Here is an 18,164-nt window from a genome sequence, read left to right as displayed (position 1 = left end):
TATGGCTGTGAAAAAAGCTAATGTCGTCTTGGGATGCATCAGGAGAGGTATTTCCAGTAGGGATAAGGAGGTTTTAGTACCGTTATATAAGGCACTGGTGAGACCTCACCTGGAATACTGTGTGCAGTTCTGGTCTCCCATGTTTAAGAAGGATGAATTCAAACTGGAACAGGTACAGAGAAGGGCTACTAGGATGATCCGAGGAATGGAAAACGTGTCTTATGAAAGGAGACTCAGGGAGCTTGGCTTGTTTAGCCTAACTAAAAGAAGGTTGAGGGGAGATATGATTGCTCTCTATAAATATATCAGAGGGATAAATACCAGAGAGGGAGAGGAATTATTTAAACTCAGTACCAATGTGGACACAAGAACAAATGGATATAAACTGGCCACTAGGAAATTTAGATTAGAAATTAGACGAAGGTTTCTAACCATCAGAGGAGTGAAGTTTTGGAATAGCCTTCCGAGGGAAGTAGTGGGGGCAAAAGATCTATCTTGCTTTAAGATTAAACTCGATAAGTTTATGGAGGAGATGGTATGATGGGATAACATGGTTTTGGTAATTAAATATTCATGGTAAATAGGCCCAATGGCCTGTGATGGGTTTTTAGATGGGGTAAGATCCAAGTTACCCGGGAAAGAATTTTCTGTAGTATCTGGCTGATGAATCTTGCCCATATGCTCAGGGTTTAGCTGATCGCCATATTTGGGGTCGGGAAGGAATTTTCCTCCAGGGCAGATTGGAAGGCCCTGGAGGTTTTTCGCCTTCCTCTGTAGCATGGGGCACGGGTCACTTGCTGGAGGATTCTCTGCTCCTTGAGGTCTTCAAACTACAAATTGAGGACTTCAATAGCACAGATATAGGTGTGAGGTCTTTTTTAGGAGTGGTGGGTGAAATTCTGTGGCCTGCATTGTGCAGGAGGTCAGACTAGATGATCATAAGGTCCCTTCTGGCCTAAATATCTATGAATCTATGAATCTATTATCGGGGTGGTTGAGGGGGTTAGCCTTGTTAGTCTGTATCCAGAAAATGATGCATCTGAAGAATGCCCAAATAAATCTGTTAGTCTTTAAGGTGCCACCAGACTCCTTGTTATTACAAATTAGTTCATCTCTTCATGATACTGAAAATATCTAAGTATTATATAGATAAGATGTAGCTTCTGAGAAAATTAAGCAAATACTAATTTGATCAGCTACAATGTCAACACATCTAGATTGTGTTTTAAAGTAACTCATTATGTTCCTTTTAGTTTTGGTGAAGGCAAGAAATTAGTTATAAACTTAGAAGATCTTACAAATTCAGGGTAAAACCACATGTATTTAGTTCCATTTCACTGAAATAGAAATTATTTTTAAACAATGTCATTAAGGATTTATAGCAAGTTACTCCTGACTGAAGTGTATTAATTTCACAGGTACAACTATGAATATAACAGGTAACATAATAGCATCTGTTTCCTCAAAGGGAAATGGCATATTTGCTCTCTCCTTTGGAGAAAAGTCATTCAAGTTAGTTTTTCATCTGAGACTAAATTAGTGAGTTCAAAATTCTGTCCTGGTGAAAGATGGGATAGATTTATTGTACTATTGGAACACAATCCCCCTCAGTCCCAAGCAAACACAAACTTACCACAGGAAGTATTGATTGTATCACGAAGTTCTGCATATTTCCACTTACTAAGATCATGCTTCTTAGTGCCAGCCGCAGCTTTTGTGGCTTGAACTACAGGGCCCCTACAGTTATAACAATAATAACCAATAAACAATAATAATAATATTCAATGTACAGAAAGGAAAGGAGAGTGAGAAGAAATATTAGAGACAACAGGATAAGCAGATTGCGCAATCATCTCTATGCAATATGCATTACATTGAAAAACATTATATGTTCTAAGAGCTGAATGCAAAAAAGACAAAATAAAATTCACCTCATAACTTCCAGCAGCATAATATATCTTTATTGTAACATATTGGTATTATTAAAAAGAAACTCGAGTCGGAGTATAATTTAGATCCAAAATCTGACTTACCTCAAATATATTTTGTTATGTACTTTGTATTCTAAATGTTCAATTTGCTCATTTGCAAAGAGATTAAAACAAACTAGAAGTTAATATATAAGTGTGGCTTGCTGAAAACAAGGCTGTGTGTATTCCACTACTCTTTTTGCAGCAGCTTTTAAATATAAACTGTTCCCAGAACTACATATAGTCCTGAGGACATCAGTAATACTGATGCAGAATAAAGGCAGTAAACAACAACAGCAAAGTAAATTTTAAGTTGCACTAGCAAAACAAGGGTGAGGGAAAATGACAAAGTAGAAAAGAACAAAATTTAAAGGGAAACACCTTACAATGTCTAAAAACACAGAGAATAAATAAAATAATCAATGTTTCATCCAAAACTCCCAATGTAATAGAAGAAATAAAATTAATTCTAAATTAAAGTAACTTTAAAGTGTCTCACTTATTCACAAAAAATCAGCATTAAGTAACATGGATGGAAAGGCCACAAGACACCGCCATTCACAGAACAAAGGCTGAAAGACATAGGACTCCATGGTAATCCATGAAAGTTAGGACTAACTACATCAGGCCCAGACAAATGATAAAATGACCTAACTTGATACTTTGATGATTTTTCAAATATATCAGTCTTCACTGTAGTACATTCAAGGCAGAGAAATTTAATATCCTATAATATACTACTGTCATTTGATTCTGAACAATAATACAGATAATATCTTTATTTTTCGCTCTTAGCAATTATGACTGAGGGATGAAAGCACTCTCTTCATATCTGTGATTATCCTGTGCATTAACACGACTCAAATTGGGATTGCAGCATCACCATCCCTAGTGAATGACAGAACATGTTGAATTGTTGAGTGATTTGAGATAACAGATACAAGAGTTTGGTAGCCTCTACTAAAGCCCAGGAATAAACCAGGAAGCAGACTAAATTATCTCAAACTCTGGGAGGATCCATTCTCCAGGCCAGGGGTTGAGGTTATTACCAGGGTAGCACATCACTAGATATAGGCATATCACTAAAAAAAATGAACATAAGAAACAATATACCATGTTCTTTTTGTGCAACTTTGTATTGTAGTCATGTCTTTGCATGAGTACAATATCATTAGAATGCAACTAGGTATATGTATGTGACAGAAAGTTTACTTTTCTGTAAAGTACAGAGTGATATCTAGATATAGTCTCATTTTGTTTTTATGAAGTTACACAAGTTCTCCAAACTCCTAGAGTGTATTACACTTCCAAAATTACCAAGATATAATTATATTAATTTTAATATATTATGTAATTTATACAAAAATATATTAATCATGGAAGCTTATTCAGCTATAAGTGTTTGGACAACTTGTGTAACTTCACACTCACTAATGAGAGAGATTCTATTTGGGATTTCTCCAGTGAAATGGGGCATCTAGTTGTGATAGTCCTTGGAGCAGACAGAATACTACATACACAAATAATCATCAAGGGGATAGAATAAAACCAGCTAGTTTATGCAAACATCCTTGTTAACAGCAACTCAAACAACAACTCACATGTAAATGATTAACTCTGCAACTCCTTACTCTTTAAAGCAATCTCCAACCTGTTATGACCATTCTCATGTGCACTTACTGACTTGTAATGACAGCCCTCAATTACAAATATTACTACACATGTGACAAGTTCATACAGAAGTTATATTCTTCATCCACTAAACAATACAAAGTTGAAATACATTTTGAAAACATTTCCCCCCCCCTCTATAATTACAAGACATTAATATAAAATATGTATATAAAATCTCACCTGTGAAACAAATGACTAAATGAAAGACTACTTTTAAAAAATATTTTAATACACTGTTAAAGTATCAGGAGTATGTCATTAAAGGATTGTTGTTAAATGTAATTTCCGCTACATGTCTAACCTTCCTGAACCATTAATTTGACAAATCCTGAGGATTTTCCTTATTTAGCAACATCATCCATCACTCCTAAGAATCCCCTACAGAGTTTAGATCAACAGAAGTAGGCCAGAAGGTCTCTGGTCAAACAAGTCATCTTTAAGAATGTTAATCCAATTGAATGGCTTAGCCTTTCCATTACAGTACTACTCTGTGCTGAGATCACCACTTTGTTTTTTTCTACATGGTTTTAAATAGCCTGGAAGTAGTAAGAACAAGAACACTCACTTCATAATGTTAGTCTTCATTACTGTACTCACAATCCAAATATTGGGTATGGACCAAAATCAGAATGGCAGTTGATTATTAAAATTCAGTCTCAAAAAGGAGCTTACTTACCTGTAACTGGAGGTTCTTCAAGATGGCTGGTCCCTATCTGTATTCCACATGGGATATACACAAGTGCATTATGTGCCTGAGTCCAGAATTTCTTGCAAGCAGCATCCGTTGGCCCACATGTAGCTCTCCTGTGCTCCCTAATGAGGGCATAATGGACTGTGTGGGCTGATGCCTGTCCAGTTTCCCATTCTTACTACAATATAACCAATCTGCAACTGAGGGGACAGAGGGTGGGTAGTGGAAATCAGATAGGGACCACACATCTCGAAGAACCTCCAGTTCCAGATAAAATCCTCCATTTCTTCCCTGGGTGATGGTCCCTATGTGTGTTCCACACATGGAAGATTAACAAACAGTAAGCAAACAGATGGTGGGTGTGAGGAGGCAGAAGTGATAGCAGTTTGTAGTACTGCTGTCCCCACAGCTGTCTGCGCAGTTCATAACTGCACCAGGGGATAATGTCTTGTGAAAGGTATGCAAAGAGCTGCAAGTAGCTCTCCTACACATCTCTCTAGTATGGGTATGTCTCAGAGATGCAGCTGAAGTAGCTTGCCCCCTGGTAGAATGAGCTTTTACCTCTTGGGAGGTTGTGGGTAGGAGGAGAATGCCAGCTAGTTGGTAACAAAGGGTAATATAACCCGAGATCCATTTCAAAAGTCTCTAAGCCGATAAACGGTGATTTCTTGATTGCTCTGCAATGGAAACAAATAGTTTCAGTGTCTTTCTAATGTCTTTTGTTCTATGTGGTGTGACAAAGTTCCTGCTCTACCTTGGTGGGTCTTGCGCTTATTGGCGGATTTGCTCGCCTTGGAGCTTCACGGCAGCCCTCATCTTGGCCATTTTTCTGAATTCACAGTCCAGGTCGATGACTCCTGTGTCTGACCAGGAGTTGGGAGGATTTGGGGGGAACCCAGGCCCGCCTTCTACTCCGGGTTCCAGCCCAGGGCCCTGTGGAATGCAGCTGTCTAGAGTGCCTCCTGGAACAGCTGTGTGACAGCTACAATTCCCTGGGCTACTCCCCCATGGCCTCCTCCCAACACCTTCTTCATCCTTACCATAGGACCTTCCTCCTGGTGTCAGATAATGCTTGTACACCTCACTCCCCCAACATTCCGTGTTCTCACTCTCAGCTCTTAGTGCCTCTTGCTCCCAGCTCCTCACACGCACACCACAAACTGAAGTGAGCTCCTTTTTAAAACCCAGGTGCCCTGATTAGCCTTCCTTAATTGATTCTAGCAGCTTCTTGATTGGCTGCAGGTGTTCTAATCAGCCTGTCTTAATTGTCTCCAGAAGGTTCCTGATTGTTCTGGAACCTTCCCTGTTACCTTACCCAGGGAAAAGGGACCTACTCAGCCTGGGGCTAATATATCTGCCTTCTATTACTCTCCTATAGCCATCTGGCCTGACTCTGTCACACTGGATAAAAAGCTAAAGTGCTCCAGATGTCCAGAAAATGCAGTCTTCTCTCCTCTTGCAGGGCACATGGCTTAGGAAAAAATACGGGTGAGTGGATGACCTGACTCATCTGAAACTCGGAAACCACTGTAGGTTTGAATCTCAGGTGGGGGCGTAGCAAGATCTTTTCTTTATGGAATGTAGTTTATGGTGGGCCTGTCATAAGCACTCCCAGTTCATTGACTCTTCTGGCCGACGCTATAGCTATCAAAAAGGCCACCTTCATGGAAGGATGGATCATAGAGCATGTGGCCAGTGACTCAGAGTCTTAGGGAGAGTGATGATAGAACAAAATTGAGATACCACTGAGGTGAAAACTTCACCAATGGTGGAAAGAATCTGAGAATCCACTCAGGGAGTGTGAACGATCTGAGAATCCACAGGAGGATGGAACACACTGATTGCAGCTAAATGCACCCACAGGGAACTGAATGCAAGATTCAAAGAGTTGAGGGTAAGGAGATATTCTAAGATATCAGAAATTCCGATGGAGTCTGGAACAAAATGAACATCAATGAGTCCAAGTGTAAAAATGCTTCCATTTAGTTGAGTAACAGCTTCTTGTAGAATCTTTGCTACTTTAGTTAAAGATGCATTTGACCCTTTTGGAACATGAGCATTATATCACCAAAGTGCATCCAACCAACAGGCTCCAAGTTGCAGCTGCCTCAGACTGGGGTGTGTGACCTTGTCCCAGTACTACATTAGAAGGTCCAGAAACATGGGGATGTTCATGCACTGAGAGCTTCATCAGATCCATGAACCAGAACTATCTCGGCCAGTTGAGTGTGATAAGGTTGACTTGAGCTCTATCTTAGTGGATCTTCCATACAACTTGTGGTATCAAAAGAACTGGAAGGAAGGCATACTCCAGGAGACCATTCCACGACATTAGGTGGGCATCTCCCAACAAGTCTTTGCCCAGGGTTGCTTTGGAGCAGTATAAAGGAAGCTTCCTGTTTGCCTGTGAGGCAAAAAGGTCCCAGGACAGCATTCCCCATTGAGTGAAGATGTCTTTGAGAACTGAATCATGACTTTTCTATTTGTGATTCACAGAAAAAGTGTCTGCTCAGGCAGTCCACTAGGGAACTTTGCACCCTGGTAAGTATGCTGCTGATAGGGTCATGTGATGTTTGATGCACCGATTCCAGGTGGTTACTACCTCCATGCACAAAGAGATCTTGTTTATATAAAATACTGTTGTCATATTGTCCGACATTATCTGAACATGTCTGGATTGGATGAGCAGGTGGAAGGCATTGCAGTTCCAACAGACTTCCCTGAGTTCTAGTAAGTTGATATGTATTCTGAACTCCTTGTGCCATATGATCATGCATGTGCACACTCCAACCTAAGAGGGAGGTGTCAGTAATGATGGTGGCTTCAGATATCAGTGTGAGGAAAGGGAACCCTACCCAAAAATTCTCTGGTTTTGACCACTAGACAACAAAGCCTAACATCTTGGGCAGAATTGTGACCTTTTCATTTACGGTGCCTTTTTCTGGTGAGTATATGGAGAGAAGCCTGGCTTGTAGGCATCACAGATGTAGCCTGGAGAATGGTTTCATGTGTGTGCACAAAGCTATGTGGCCGAGGAGAGAAGGGCAAGGTCTTACTGATGTCCTGGGTGTGATAGCAATCTGGTGTATGAGTGTGCTCATGGCCAGAAACCTTTCAAGAAGTAGATACACTTTTGCTATAGTTGAGTCTAACATTGCCCCTGTGAAGTATATGCACCTCATGGGGGTCAAAATGGATTTGTGAACACCCTGGGTGCTCTGGCCAAACTGAAGGGGAGGTCTTTGAATTGCTAATGGTCTTGGGAGAAGAGAAACTCAAGGTACCTCCTGTGGACCACATGGATATCTATATGAAAATATGCATCTTTCATGTCAAGAGCTGCAAACTATGCACTCTCCTCTAACGAGGGAATTATTGATGCCAAGGAGATCATGAGGAATTTTAGTTTTCAAAATAACTTGTTTAACTGACAAAGATTGAAAATTGGCCTCCATTCTGTATTCTTCTTGGGATCAGGAAGTAAGGAGAATAGAATACCTTCCCATGGTTTGAGAGGAATCCTTTTCTATGGCTCCCTTAAGAAGCAGGGAGTTAACCTTCTGTTCTAAAATCTCCTTGTGAGAGTGGTTCCTGAAGAAGAACGAGACAGGGCATTTGTGGGAAGGAGAGATCAGAAACTCAACTAGATAGCCTCCACAGATAATGTCTAATACCCATTTATGTGTAGTGAGGGTGCTCCAGTCTTTGACAAACCGGGTAAAGTGGCCTCCAAACAATCTGAACAGGGGAATGAAGAGTATCAATAAAGGGACATGGGTCTTGACAGTCCCATCAAAAGAAAGGCTTCACCTAGGGATTAGAGTACAAACTGGCAGTGGATGTTGCAGAGGCTAGGTTCCTAGGTCTATACACCCCCTGTCTCTTGCCTGGTGGCTCCTGAGGAAGTTGATGATAAAAGCCTGAGGAATTGGTCTTGCCCTATAGCACTATCTATGATGCTTCCTCTTGTGGTATAAATGCTAAGCAAGTGAACGCTGTTCGAGTCTTTGAGGGAGTGGAGAGACTCATCCATTTTGTTGTGGAATACGTAGATAGTATCGAAGGGAAGATCTTGGATAGTACGCTGCAGCTCTATAGGGAAACCTGAGGATTGCAACCACAAGTCTCTCCTCATGACAATGGCCACAGCATCTCCCTCAATGTGGCATCTGCTACATTCACCATGAGTTGGAGTGAATTTTGCCATCAATTTGCCCTCATCTACTAAGACCTGAAAGTGGGATCGATCCTCCAGAGCTTGTCCTTAAACTCTAGAAATCTAGCATAATTGATAAAATTATATTTGGATATGAGGGCCTAATAATTATCAAGATTCTGACCTGGAGGGAGGCAGAAGAGGGAGTATCCTTTGGGTGCTGTTGCTTGGACCACTCTGTAGCCACATATACCACCAGCGAGTTTGGCAGGAGGTGAAAGAACAAGAACTCTCCCCGCTTGGATGGGACACTGCAGTCAGTGCTTCTTGGTCCTCTTAGGGGTGGGAGCACAAGAAGCAGAGGTGTGCCAAACTGCCTTTGCTGGGTTCATGATAACTTCATTGACAGGGAGGGCCATTCTACAGGGACTGGCGGGGGTGCAGAATGTTTAGTAAGCTGTGCGAAGGCTCCTGAATTTCCTCCAGCTGGATCTGTAGCACTGCTGCTACCCTGCGCATGAGCTCTTGGTACTTTTTAAAGTCATCCGGTGGAGATAAAAAAGATGGAGTGACCACCTCATCCAGTGACACTGAACAGACTGCTCCACGAACCAGTCAGATCTGGCTCACCATCCTCCTTTGACTATGCTAGCGGGGCCAATTGTGTAGGGCCAGGCAATGTTAAGTAGGAATCGTGCATAGATCCTGGCTGTCTGGGGGTAGGGCTCCCACGATCCCCAGTATTGCCAATAAGATGGATCCACTGGAGGAGGGGGACCCCATGGCACAGGGTAGCCCCTGTCCCTTGGCCAACCATGTCAGTTTGGAGGCCTGAATCCTGACCTTCTATCACCTGTGTCCAGGGTGACATCTCCTCCATGCCGCATAGACTCCTGGGGAGCCCTCAACTCATCGGAAGAGAAGGTTGGATACCTGGTCACCGGTGGGACCAATGGTACCAATGGCTGTGCTTGTAGGCTGGCAGATATAACTGTCCCCCCATTCCATCTCCTTGTGCTAGATTCCTCCTCCCGTGTAACATCATCTTGGAATATGGATGTACCCAATAGAAATGGTGAATGTGGATGGGGGAGAGCAAAAGATGTCCTCCAGGGAGGGAGACATCTCGGACCATGAGGAGTATGAGGAGAATCCATTGGGGGAGCTGGAGCCTCTCTGGTCACATGGTGGTTGGCTTCCTCCAGGGCCACATTGCTGTTGTCGATGGTTTGTTTCCCAAAGTGGATTGAAGCACCAGGAGCTATCTATCATGTGTCTTCATCACTAGAGCCAGTGTTGGAAGCATGGATCCATATCCTTGGGTGCCCTCTTGACTTGTCAAGAAGATTTAGTGGGGCTGAAGAGCTTAGCACCCATGCGTGTTGGCTCTCCTGAGGGGGTCAGGGAGGGATCCCTTCTTTTCAGACATAAATGACTGTCCTTATGTCTATGAGAATGCCCCTTACTCTCCTGTGAAGCCTTCTCTTTAGGCTTAAGAGACTTAGCCTCTGTTCCTCAACTCATGCTCAGAGGGGCACTGCCTGCTTGTTGAAGCTGAATTAGAGTGTGTGTGGAAGGGTCCACAGCCCAGATCAGATTGGGGCTTCATTGCCTTCATTCTCCATGAGGTGTTTTCTGAGTCTCAGTTCCCGACTCTCAAGTTCTGTGGGGGAAAAGCGTGGCAGATGCTGCACTTAGCAGAAATGTGAGCCTCACCCAGGCAGTTGAAGCAGCATTGATGTTCATTGCTCACAGTAAAGGAGTGAGGACAGGAAACACAGTTTTTGAACCCCTGGATCCTGGGCAGAATCCCAGACTTCTTGGGGGGAAAGTTCCAGGGCAGGGGGAAATAATGTTATCTAATTATCTATGCTATACTATAAAAACTACAAAAATTAACTATACATAATTCATAAAGGAATGATGCCGTAAAAAGGAGCTGAGGACACCAAATAGAATGACTCACACCACATGGCGGTAAGGAGTATCTGGAGAGGAATCGGCCTCCACCGTCCTTTATGCCATCAGCTAGGAGCACAAAGATCTACGAAGCACATGCAAGCCAATGGACACTGCTTATAAGAAATTCCAAACTCAAGCGCATATCTCATGTGTGGAATAAATATAGGGACCATCACTCAAAGAAGAATCAAATGTTTCTAAACAATGGAATTTAACTAGTTACCAGTCACACTAATGTATACTAAAAATACCAGGTTATGGACAGAACTTAAAAACTGTGCTCCGACCACTTTTGGCCAAAGTTCTTGTGATGCCCTTAGCTTGCGGAACGCATGTTAACTCCAGTGACTCAGCTCAGTTCTTACGTAGTTATTCTACAACCTCCCTATCTATGTTCCCCCAGCAATTTCAATTGGATGGGCTAATCTTCCTTTTCTCCTGTTCAAAAATACTGCATATAATGTTTTTGTGCAAATGTAAGCATCTGCTGTGTTCACTACTATCAGCACTACAATTAAGAAATGCCACAACAAACATACTAATATCTTAAGATCGTATACACACAGCATAATATCTTGTTTTCTGAAGGGTTTGTTTTTAAAAATGTAAAAGAATGAAAGATTTCATGTGAACTTCAGACAGCATGTCATAAGGCTGCTTTTTATCCTTGAAGTTACCAAAGATCCCTTTCAGTTAGTAACTCAATAAAACAGAATTTTAACTTAGAATATACAGGTTATCCTGTATACTCATTCATTCCTGCATTGTCTATAAAGCTGCCACATTATACCAAGATTGCTGAACAGACACCATCTGGCATTTTGTGTTTTAGTGCTTCAGATTTCATTTTGTTTGAAATGGAATTATGTCTGGATTTAATTTCTTATTAAAAAGCTACTTATGGTTACATAAACATAACACTTTTTATGTCCTTATTAACACTATTCTGAACTTGTAAGCATGGTGCCCGAAAATTTTGGAAACTTGTCAGTGTCATCCAGTGATGAGCTGCCAAAATCTTAATAACAGGTTCCCTCCTCAACCCACGAGGGGGTCGTTGCCCACTCCCGCCCCCTTGGATCCCTGCCCCATCCAACCCCCCCGCATTCCTTGATGCCCCCCCAGGACCCCTGCCCCATCCACCCCACTCCCCTGACTGCCCCAAGAACTGGGCAGGAGGGTCTCGTGGGCCACCGTAGTGGGTGCCCACCCCACCCCTAAGCCAGAGGCATCTTCCGGGGGGCAAGGTGGGGAGTCCCGGCGGTGCTTACCTTGGGCAGCTCCCAGAAAGCATCCAGCAGGTCCCTCTGGCTCCTAGGGGTGGGGGAGCGTAGCTGGGGGGGAGCAGGGGGAGCGACCGCTCCCCCCACTGATCACATCAAAAGGTGCCTTAGGCACCGACTCCCTGGGTGCTCCGGGGCTGGAGCACCCACGGGGAAAATTTGAGCTCTGCACCCACCAGCAGCTCCCCGCCCTGCACTTGGCCCCAGCTCACCTCTGCTCCGCCTAGGCCTCCTCCCCTGAACCCACCACCCCGCTCTGCTTCTCTGTGCCCCCCGGCTGGCTTCCTGCAAATCAGCTGTGCAGCGGGAAGCCAGGGGGGACTGAGAAGCAGGCTGCAGCTTCCCACTCAGGCCGAGGATGGCAGAGGTGAGCTGGGGCGGGGAGCAGTTCCCCTGCGCAATCCCCCCCACACCCCTGGGTTACCTGCTGCGGCACGGGTGGCCCTCCTCGCGCACCCCCCCGCCCCAGCTCACCTCCGCTCTGCCTCCCTGGGCCTGAGCGGGAACAACCGGTTCTAAAAGGACTTCTAAATTTAACAACCGGCCCTAGTGAACCAGTGCGAACTGGCTCCAGCTCACCACTGGTGTCATCTAAGATATAGTGGAAAAAGAATGCTCTTCAAAGCTTTTCTTTATCTTTTGAAGTTATTCAAACAGAAACCTTAACGTGCAATTTACTGATAATTTCCTTCTGAGCATGTTTATGCAATCAAATAAACGTCATGGCAAAATAATTAAAGAAAGAAATCAGATAATGATTTTGAATAGGAAGCATACTGATACGGCAATTTCATCCAAAAGAAAAGGTTGATTTATTTCATTGAGAAATTTCAGTTTATGATTTCGTTTAATTGAGTGATTAAATTAATTTTGGACGGTCTATTCACCCACCTAGACAAAACATCTGACATTTCTTTGGCCATTTGTTCCCTATAAGAAAATTGATAAGTGTACATAAGAAAAGTGTTATATTCAAATATTAATAAGGTCTGTTATGACTGATGGTATATTATGTCTAAGATAAAACTAATGCAGGAGCAATCAACTTCAACCAAATGCTCATTTATATTGTGGTAATTCCTTCTGAATGTTTGCCTCTTTCATATGGGATGGTTAAAATTCATGGTATTTGCCAGATACTGAATCTACATACTCTATAATTAACTTTAAACATTTCTTAGACATAAGCAAAGTATGAGCTATGAAGTATTAAAATTGATTATCAAAGGTCAATGTATAACAATGCTTACTATTATAGGGGAACAGATAAATAATAAAAGGACAATACAATAATTTCTTCTAATAAGAGAATTATTATTATTATTAATTATTATTATTATTATTAGAAAGTAGTGCAAAACTCAGTGAAAATAAAGTATCATACGCAGTCATTTGAGGCTTTGTTCCATTGACTCTGCAAACAGAAGATATTTAGGTTAGTCTGGCAATTTCCTAATTAACTTTCTAATAATCTGAAATGTCAAGAGGACAAATCAGTTCAACTTTTCCCTCTCTCCCATCCTCCTCTGATTTATCATCTAATGATTTTATTTGATCTAGACTCAGGATTATGAAGCCTTTTTTTCTTCTTTAATCTTCTGAACTTATTGATCAGAGTAACACGATTAGAAAAAGTGAAATTAAAATAATTCAGAAAAGCCTTACTCCATTTATAGATGTCCATCTCACTTCACCATGGCTGTTTTACACTCTCACATTATAACCTGGAATTTACTTATTTGTACAGAATAGATAGATTTCATCTTTCTGAATCAAAGACTCAGACATGCAACAGATGCACTTGTGTGTGGTTGAGCAGACTAAAAAAAAAATGAAACAATTCTTACTTAGCAACTACTGGAACAGGCTGAATAACTTCAGTATCCAATCTGTGAAAAGACACTTAGAATTGAAATGGTTTGTCACAATATAGACCCACATCATGAATGTACACAAATACAGTATCAACAGTAATCCATATTGCATACATCCGTACAGTACACAGATATTAAATACACACATATTTAGATTTCTCTCCAGAAATATGCAACATATTCAAGAGTGATAGACTAGCCAAAATTAAAAAGGGTTAGTGTGTATTTTGGTACCAGATACTGTAACCAAGCCAGTAAATGTCAATAGAATAAGAAAACAAAATAGCAATGTATTCATTTACTTAACCTGAAAGTGATAAAAATATAATACAATATGGTGCAAAGAGGAATAAGCTATTTTTATGATTTTACAGTGCTGTGATTTTACTCAAGCATGTATTTCACACACACAGTACATACCCTATTTATTTTAAGTACTTATCAACTTGAGAAGATTAGTAAAATAGGGACTAGCTATAAAAGTCAAACAGAATGTGTACACACTGAATAAAAATTGAGGCCGTTTACAGAAGGACATGCTACAGATTGATTTTTTTTATTTTTTTGGGAGTGGAGAACAGCACCATAGGGCAGAACATATTAGTCACTACTAGTTGTCCTTAGAAACAGAACATACTATCGTATTGTCACATGGCTTTTGGTTAAAAAAGCTCCTAGTGCCGATTATTAAGTACTCCAAAAGGAGTATAGTTCTATGAAAAAATACTTTTGCTCATATCATGATGCAAAAGTAAAACGAAAATGGTTTGTGGAAATGCTATGCAAAGCACGGGAGAGGCAGTGAGGCTGGATGAGTTCAGCATACTTAGTATGTTATGCAACAATAAGGTTGAATGTGGTGTGGGGGAGGGGAGACAAGGAAGTGTAAGTTACAGCAGTGTAAGCCTATGCATGTTGGAATGTGCAGTTCATCTGCCCCAAAGGAAGACACATGTTCGGGTCTGCTTACATTTTAACAAATACCCACTGAGCAAGAATGTTCAGCAGTGATTTTTCAATGCTTAACTTGTTATGTTTAGTTCCCGCCTCTCCAAATCTCACAAAGGAATTTCTTCTCTCTAAGCACTATTTCCATGCAATGCTTCAAATTTCAAACCTCTCCCTGCAGCCAACATGACTAAAATGCCTTGTGAGGATCTGTGTAAAAGGATATTTTTTAAACAACAAAAACAAAACTTGCTGAACTCAATGGTTTTATCCAGGGGTTCTCAAACTGTGGGTCATGACTCCACTTTAATGGGGTCGCCAAGGCTGGTGTTAGACTTGCTGGGGCCCAGGCCCGAGCCCCACCGCTCAGGGCCCAAGCCCAAGCCCCACCACCCAGGGCTAAGGTTACATGCCCCCTGCCCAGGGCAGAAGCCCTTGGGCTTCAGCTTTGGCCCCCTGCTGCCCAGGGCAGTGGAGCTCGGAAGGCAGGGGTAGGGCGGGCTCAGTCTTCAGGCCCTCTTTCCTGGGGTCATGTAGTAATTTTTATTGTCAGAAGGGGGTCACGATGCAATGAAGTTTGAAAACAGCTGATTCAGACCGAACAAAATTTCCACAACTTTTCTAAGCAAGTCTTCTAGGTGCCTATACACGAGCAGTTAGAAATTAAATTAGTTTGCTAATGCTTCAAAGAAAGTTATAACAAAGGCAGAGTATTTCAACTATAAATGCAGTGAAGAAACCAATCTAAGAAAGGATTTACACTGATGGAAAACAAGATGGACATTTTTGTAAAGTGTCAAAACTTCCCATTCAAAAGTATTTTGGTTTTTAAGTGTGGTTGCACTCACTTATTCCGAGCCTAGACAGTGTTGCTGTGTTCTCAACCCTCACCATGTGTATGTGCGAATGCACACAAACAAAAAAAAGGGAGGAAGAGACTCAGTTATAGCTCAAAATGGGTAGATTGTTTTTCAGGTGTGTCTAGGATATCCTGAGATCACTAGTGACACTATGTTGCCACATTAAGCTGTCCAAACCCTTGCTCCCTTTCCAGTGGCTCAAAGCAGAGGATTCCTTCCCCTACCACCTGAATAGACAGAGAAACTGGAGAAGTTCTGAGGAAAGGGAAGGTTAAGCATCCGTTTTCTCTACTCATCCTATGTGCTTCAAAGGGCATCCCAGGCAGGGAAGACAGAAAGGCCAGGCACATCCTCTGGCAGCAGGAAAAGTGGGGAAGATCAGAGTTTGAGTGAATCTCTTGCAATGCAGTTACACTGCCATACCTCTCCCTGCTCTTCCTTCTCCCATCTTCTCCTCTCCCTCTTGCAAGGAAGATTACTTGCCAACTAGTCCTCCTTCCTGGGCTCCAATTTCTGCCTCTTTCTTGGCACTAAGGGACATGTCTATCTACTCCCTTTTCAAACTTGACGGAGGGAAGGTTAGGGAACTAATACCTCTCATATATCCCACCCCACTTCCCTATTTAATGTAAGGACTTTAAAAATAGAGGGGTTGCTCAGATCCTTCCCTTGAACCCAGCATTTCTAGGTGCCTCTGGTGCAGCTCTACTTCTTCCTCTCAGCTGTTGAAAAGCTTCACTGGCCTGGTTGCTTCTTCCTTTCCTGGGAACCATGTATCTTGGTCTGTCATCTAAAAGCAAATCCTCAAGCAGAGTTCCGGAAGGCCCTAAACCTCCTCAAAACAAATATATGTATATAGAATATCCAATTGGGACCATAAACCTAAACCTCATTCTTCACCCTCACAGGTTAAGAGAAAGTCAGGGAAATGGAAGCACTTTGAAGAATAAGATCTATTATTGATTCAAACCTACAGAAGTTGATCTGTCTGCCACAAACTTGCCCTCATTATCATCATGTAGAGCTGCATACCTTAATTGACTCATTTTGCATTCCTACACATGGTTTTGAAAAGTTGCTCTTTGATTTGAGAGACACTGATAAAAATAGCATAGCTTGTACAGGAAACTAAAGAAAAGGGAGCAAGTGAAAGCTTCCAGAACTCTGCCTGTGTAAATAAGTATCACACTTGAATTTCCATCTGCAAGTTACAGTGGTTGCTGTTAAAACATCAACATTTATCAACAGACACCAAACAGTGTCTGAGATAACTATTGTATGGTGATTGTTAGTAAATGTTGACTTTTTAGTGGCAACCTCTGTGAAATGTTATGAAAAAGAGTACTTGTATTGTTCTTCTATGTGTAAAATTAAGATCTGGAGAACAGGATTCCCTAAACTGAATTTTGTAACCACAAGTCACATAGGGAAAAAAGCATTCAACACACAATGAAGAACAGATGAATAGGGCCCAGTCTCACAGGAAGCCAAGTGGAAAATACATCAGTTATATGTATGTCAGCTGTCTAAGAAATTTATTAACTAGTTTATTAGTAAATACCCTATAAAATTACATAAAAGACAACATAATATCAGTGACAAAGCAAATGCTGTGACATTATCTAAAAAAATCTTTGCATTTGGAGGGTCTATATCTTTTAATAGCGTGCCTACAAGGTCAGTTGATATAGGCTTTTTAATTCTGTTAAGGTTAAATGCATGCATTTCCAATTCTATATTTGCCAGTTAAGATACAGAAGAACTACTATTTCCTTCTAGGTAGGGTTTTGTTTTTTTGTTTTTTTTCAATAAATGAATTTATGTTATGCTACTGGGAGCATGTAAGTACCAGAAAGTGCAAACACTGCATTACACTGGTGATATCCGAGTTTCTAATCTCATTGGACTGTATAATCAAGACTGAAATTGGCTGCCATCCCTACTATAATTAATAAAATGTGAGAAAAATATTGTTTTTCCACCAAGGCAGTTTCCTACAGAACTGGTCATATTAATGCACAAATGCAAGGGAGATTCAGGTTAGATATCTGTAAATGCTTTCTAACTATGAGCATAGTCAAGCACTGGAAAAAGGTACCAAGAGAGGTTGTGGAATCCCCATCTTTGGAGGTTTCTAAGAACAGGTCAGACAAACACCTGTCAGGAATGGTCTAAGTATACTTTATCCTGCCTCAGGAGGAGATATTGAACTAGGTTCCTCCCAGCCTTACATTTCTATTGTAGCCACCACCCACCTTAGCAAGGGGGCAGTGCCCGACGGGAAGACACACACCTTGTGGGCCCCCATGGGATTGATGACACCGAGTCCTGTGCTGTTGACTTCACACCAGCAGCTGAAGGGGCGGGGAGCGCAACCCCCCACTGACCCCAGAAACCCTCCTCCCCCAAACCAATGGGAAGAAGGGAGACAACAGCAGTCACCAGCACCCAATTAGAGAGCAGAAGACAGCCAAGCAGCACAGCAAGCATTCTCTGACCTTGTGCAAGGCCCCAGATGCCCCAGGAAGGGTATATATAGCCTTGCTTTCCCTCCACTTGACAGAGATCAGCTGGGGAGTGGAGGAGAAAGGTGGACTCACTACAGCCTTCCCACACAGCACTTCCAGGCCCCTGCACCTGGCCTGATTGTAGCACTTCCAGGCCTAGCAACCGGCCTATCTTTCCCCTCAGCCTGCCAAAAAGCCTCAGGGGGGACAATCCGTTCCTCCTGCAACCTGCCTGTGAG

At 42.0% G+C, this 18,164-nt stretch overlaps 1 protein-coding gene across 6 annotated transcripts in view; it reads right to left on the bottom strand.

Moving 5' to 3' along the window:
- MYO6 (myosin VI) overlaps positions 1 to 18,164 on the bottom strand; it is a 179,364-nt gene that overhangs the window by 13,201 nt on the left and 147,999 nt on the right. For 3 of the 6 annotated variants that reach the window (XM_084624515.1, XM_084624517.1, XM_084624516.1), the window contains exons 29-32: positions 13,584 to 13,625; positions 13,121 to 13,150; positions 12,628 to 12,666; positions 1,634 to 1,737 (exon numbers count right to left, since the gene is read on the bottom strand). In XM_084624515.1, coding sequence (XP_084480641.1) covers positions 1,634 to 1,737; positions 12,628 to 12,666; positions 13,121 to 13,150; positions 13,584 to 13,625 — 215 coding nt within the window. The remainder of the gene's footprint in view (positions 1 to 1,633; positions 1,738 to 12,627; positions 12,667 to 13,120; positions 13,151 to 13,583; positions 13,626 to 18,164) is intronic. The other 3 variants (XM_084624519.1, XM_084624520.1, XM_084624518.1) reach the window with 2 other exon arrangements.

The sequence above is a fragment of the Lepidochelys olivacea genome (genome assembly GCF_965140295.1).
Source record: "Lepidochelys olivacea isolate rLepOli2 genome assembly, chromosome: 3".
In the NCBI taxonomy this organism is placed as follows: domain Eukaryota; kingdom Metazoa; phylum Chordata; order Testudines; family Cheloniidae; genus Lepidochelys; species Lepidochelys olivacea.
The sequence above is the reverse complement of the archived record's forward strand: the minus strand, read 5'-3'. Positions and strand labels throughout refer to the sequence as shown.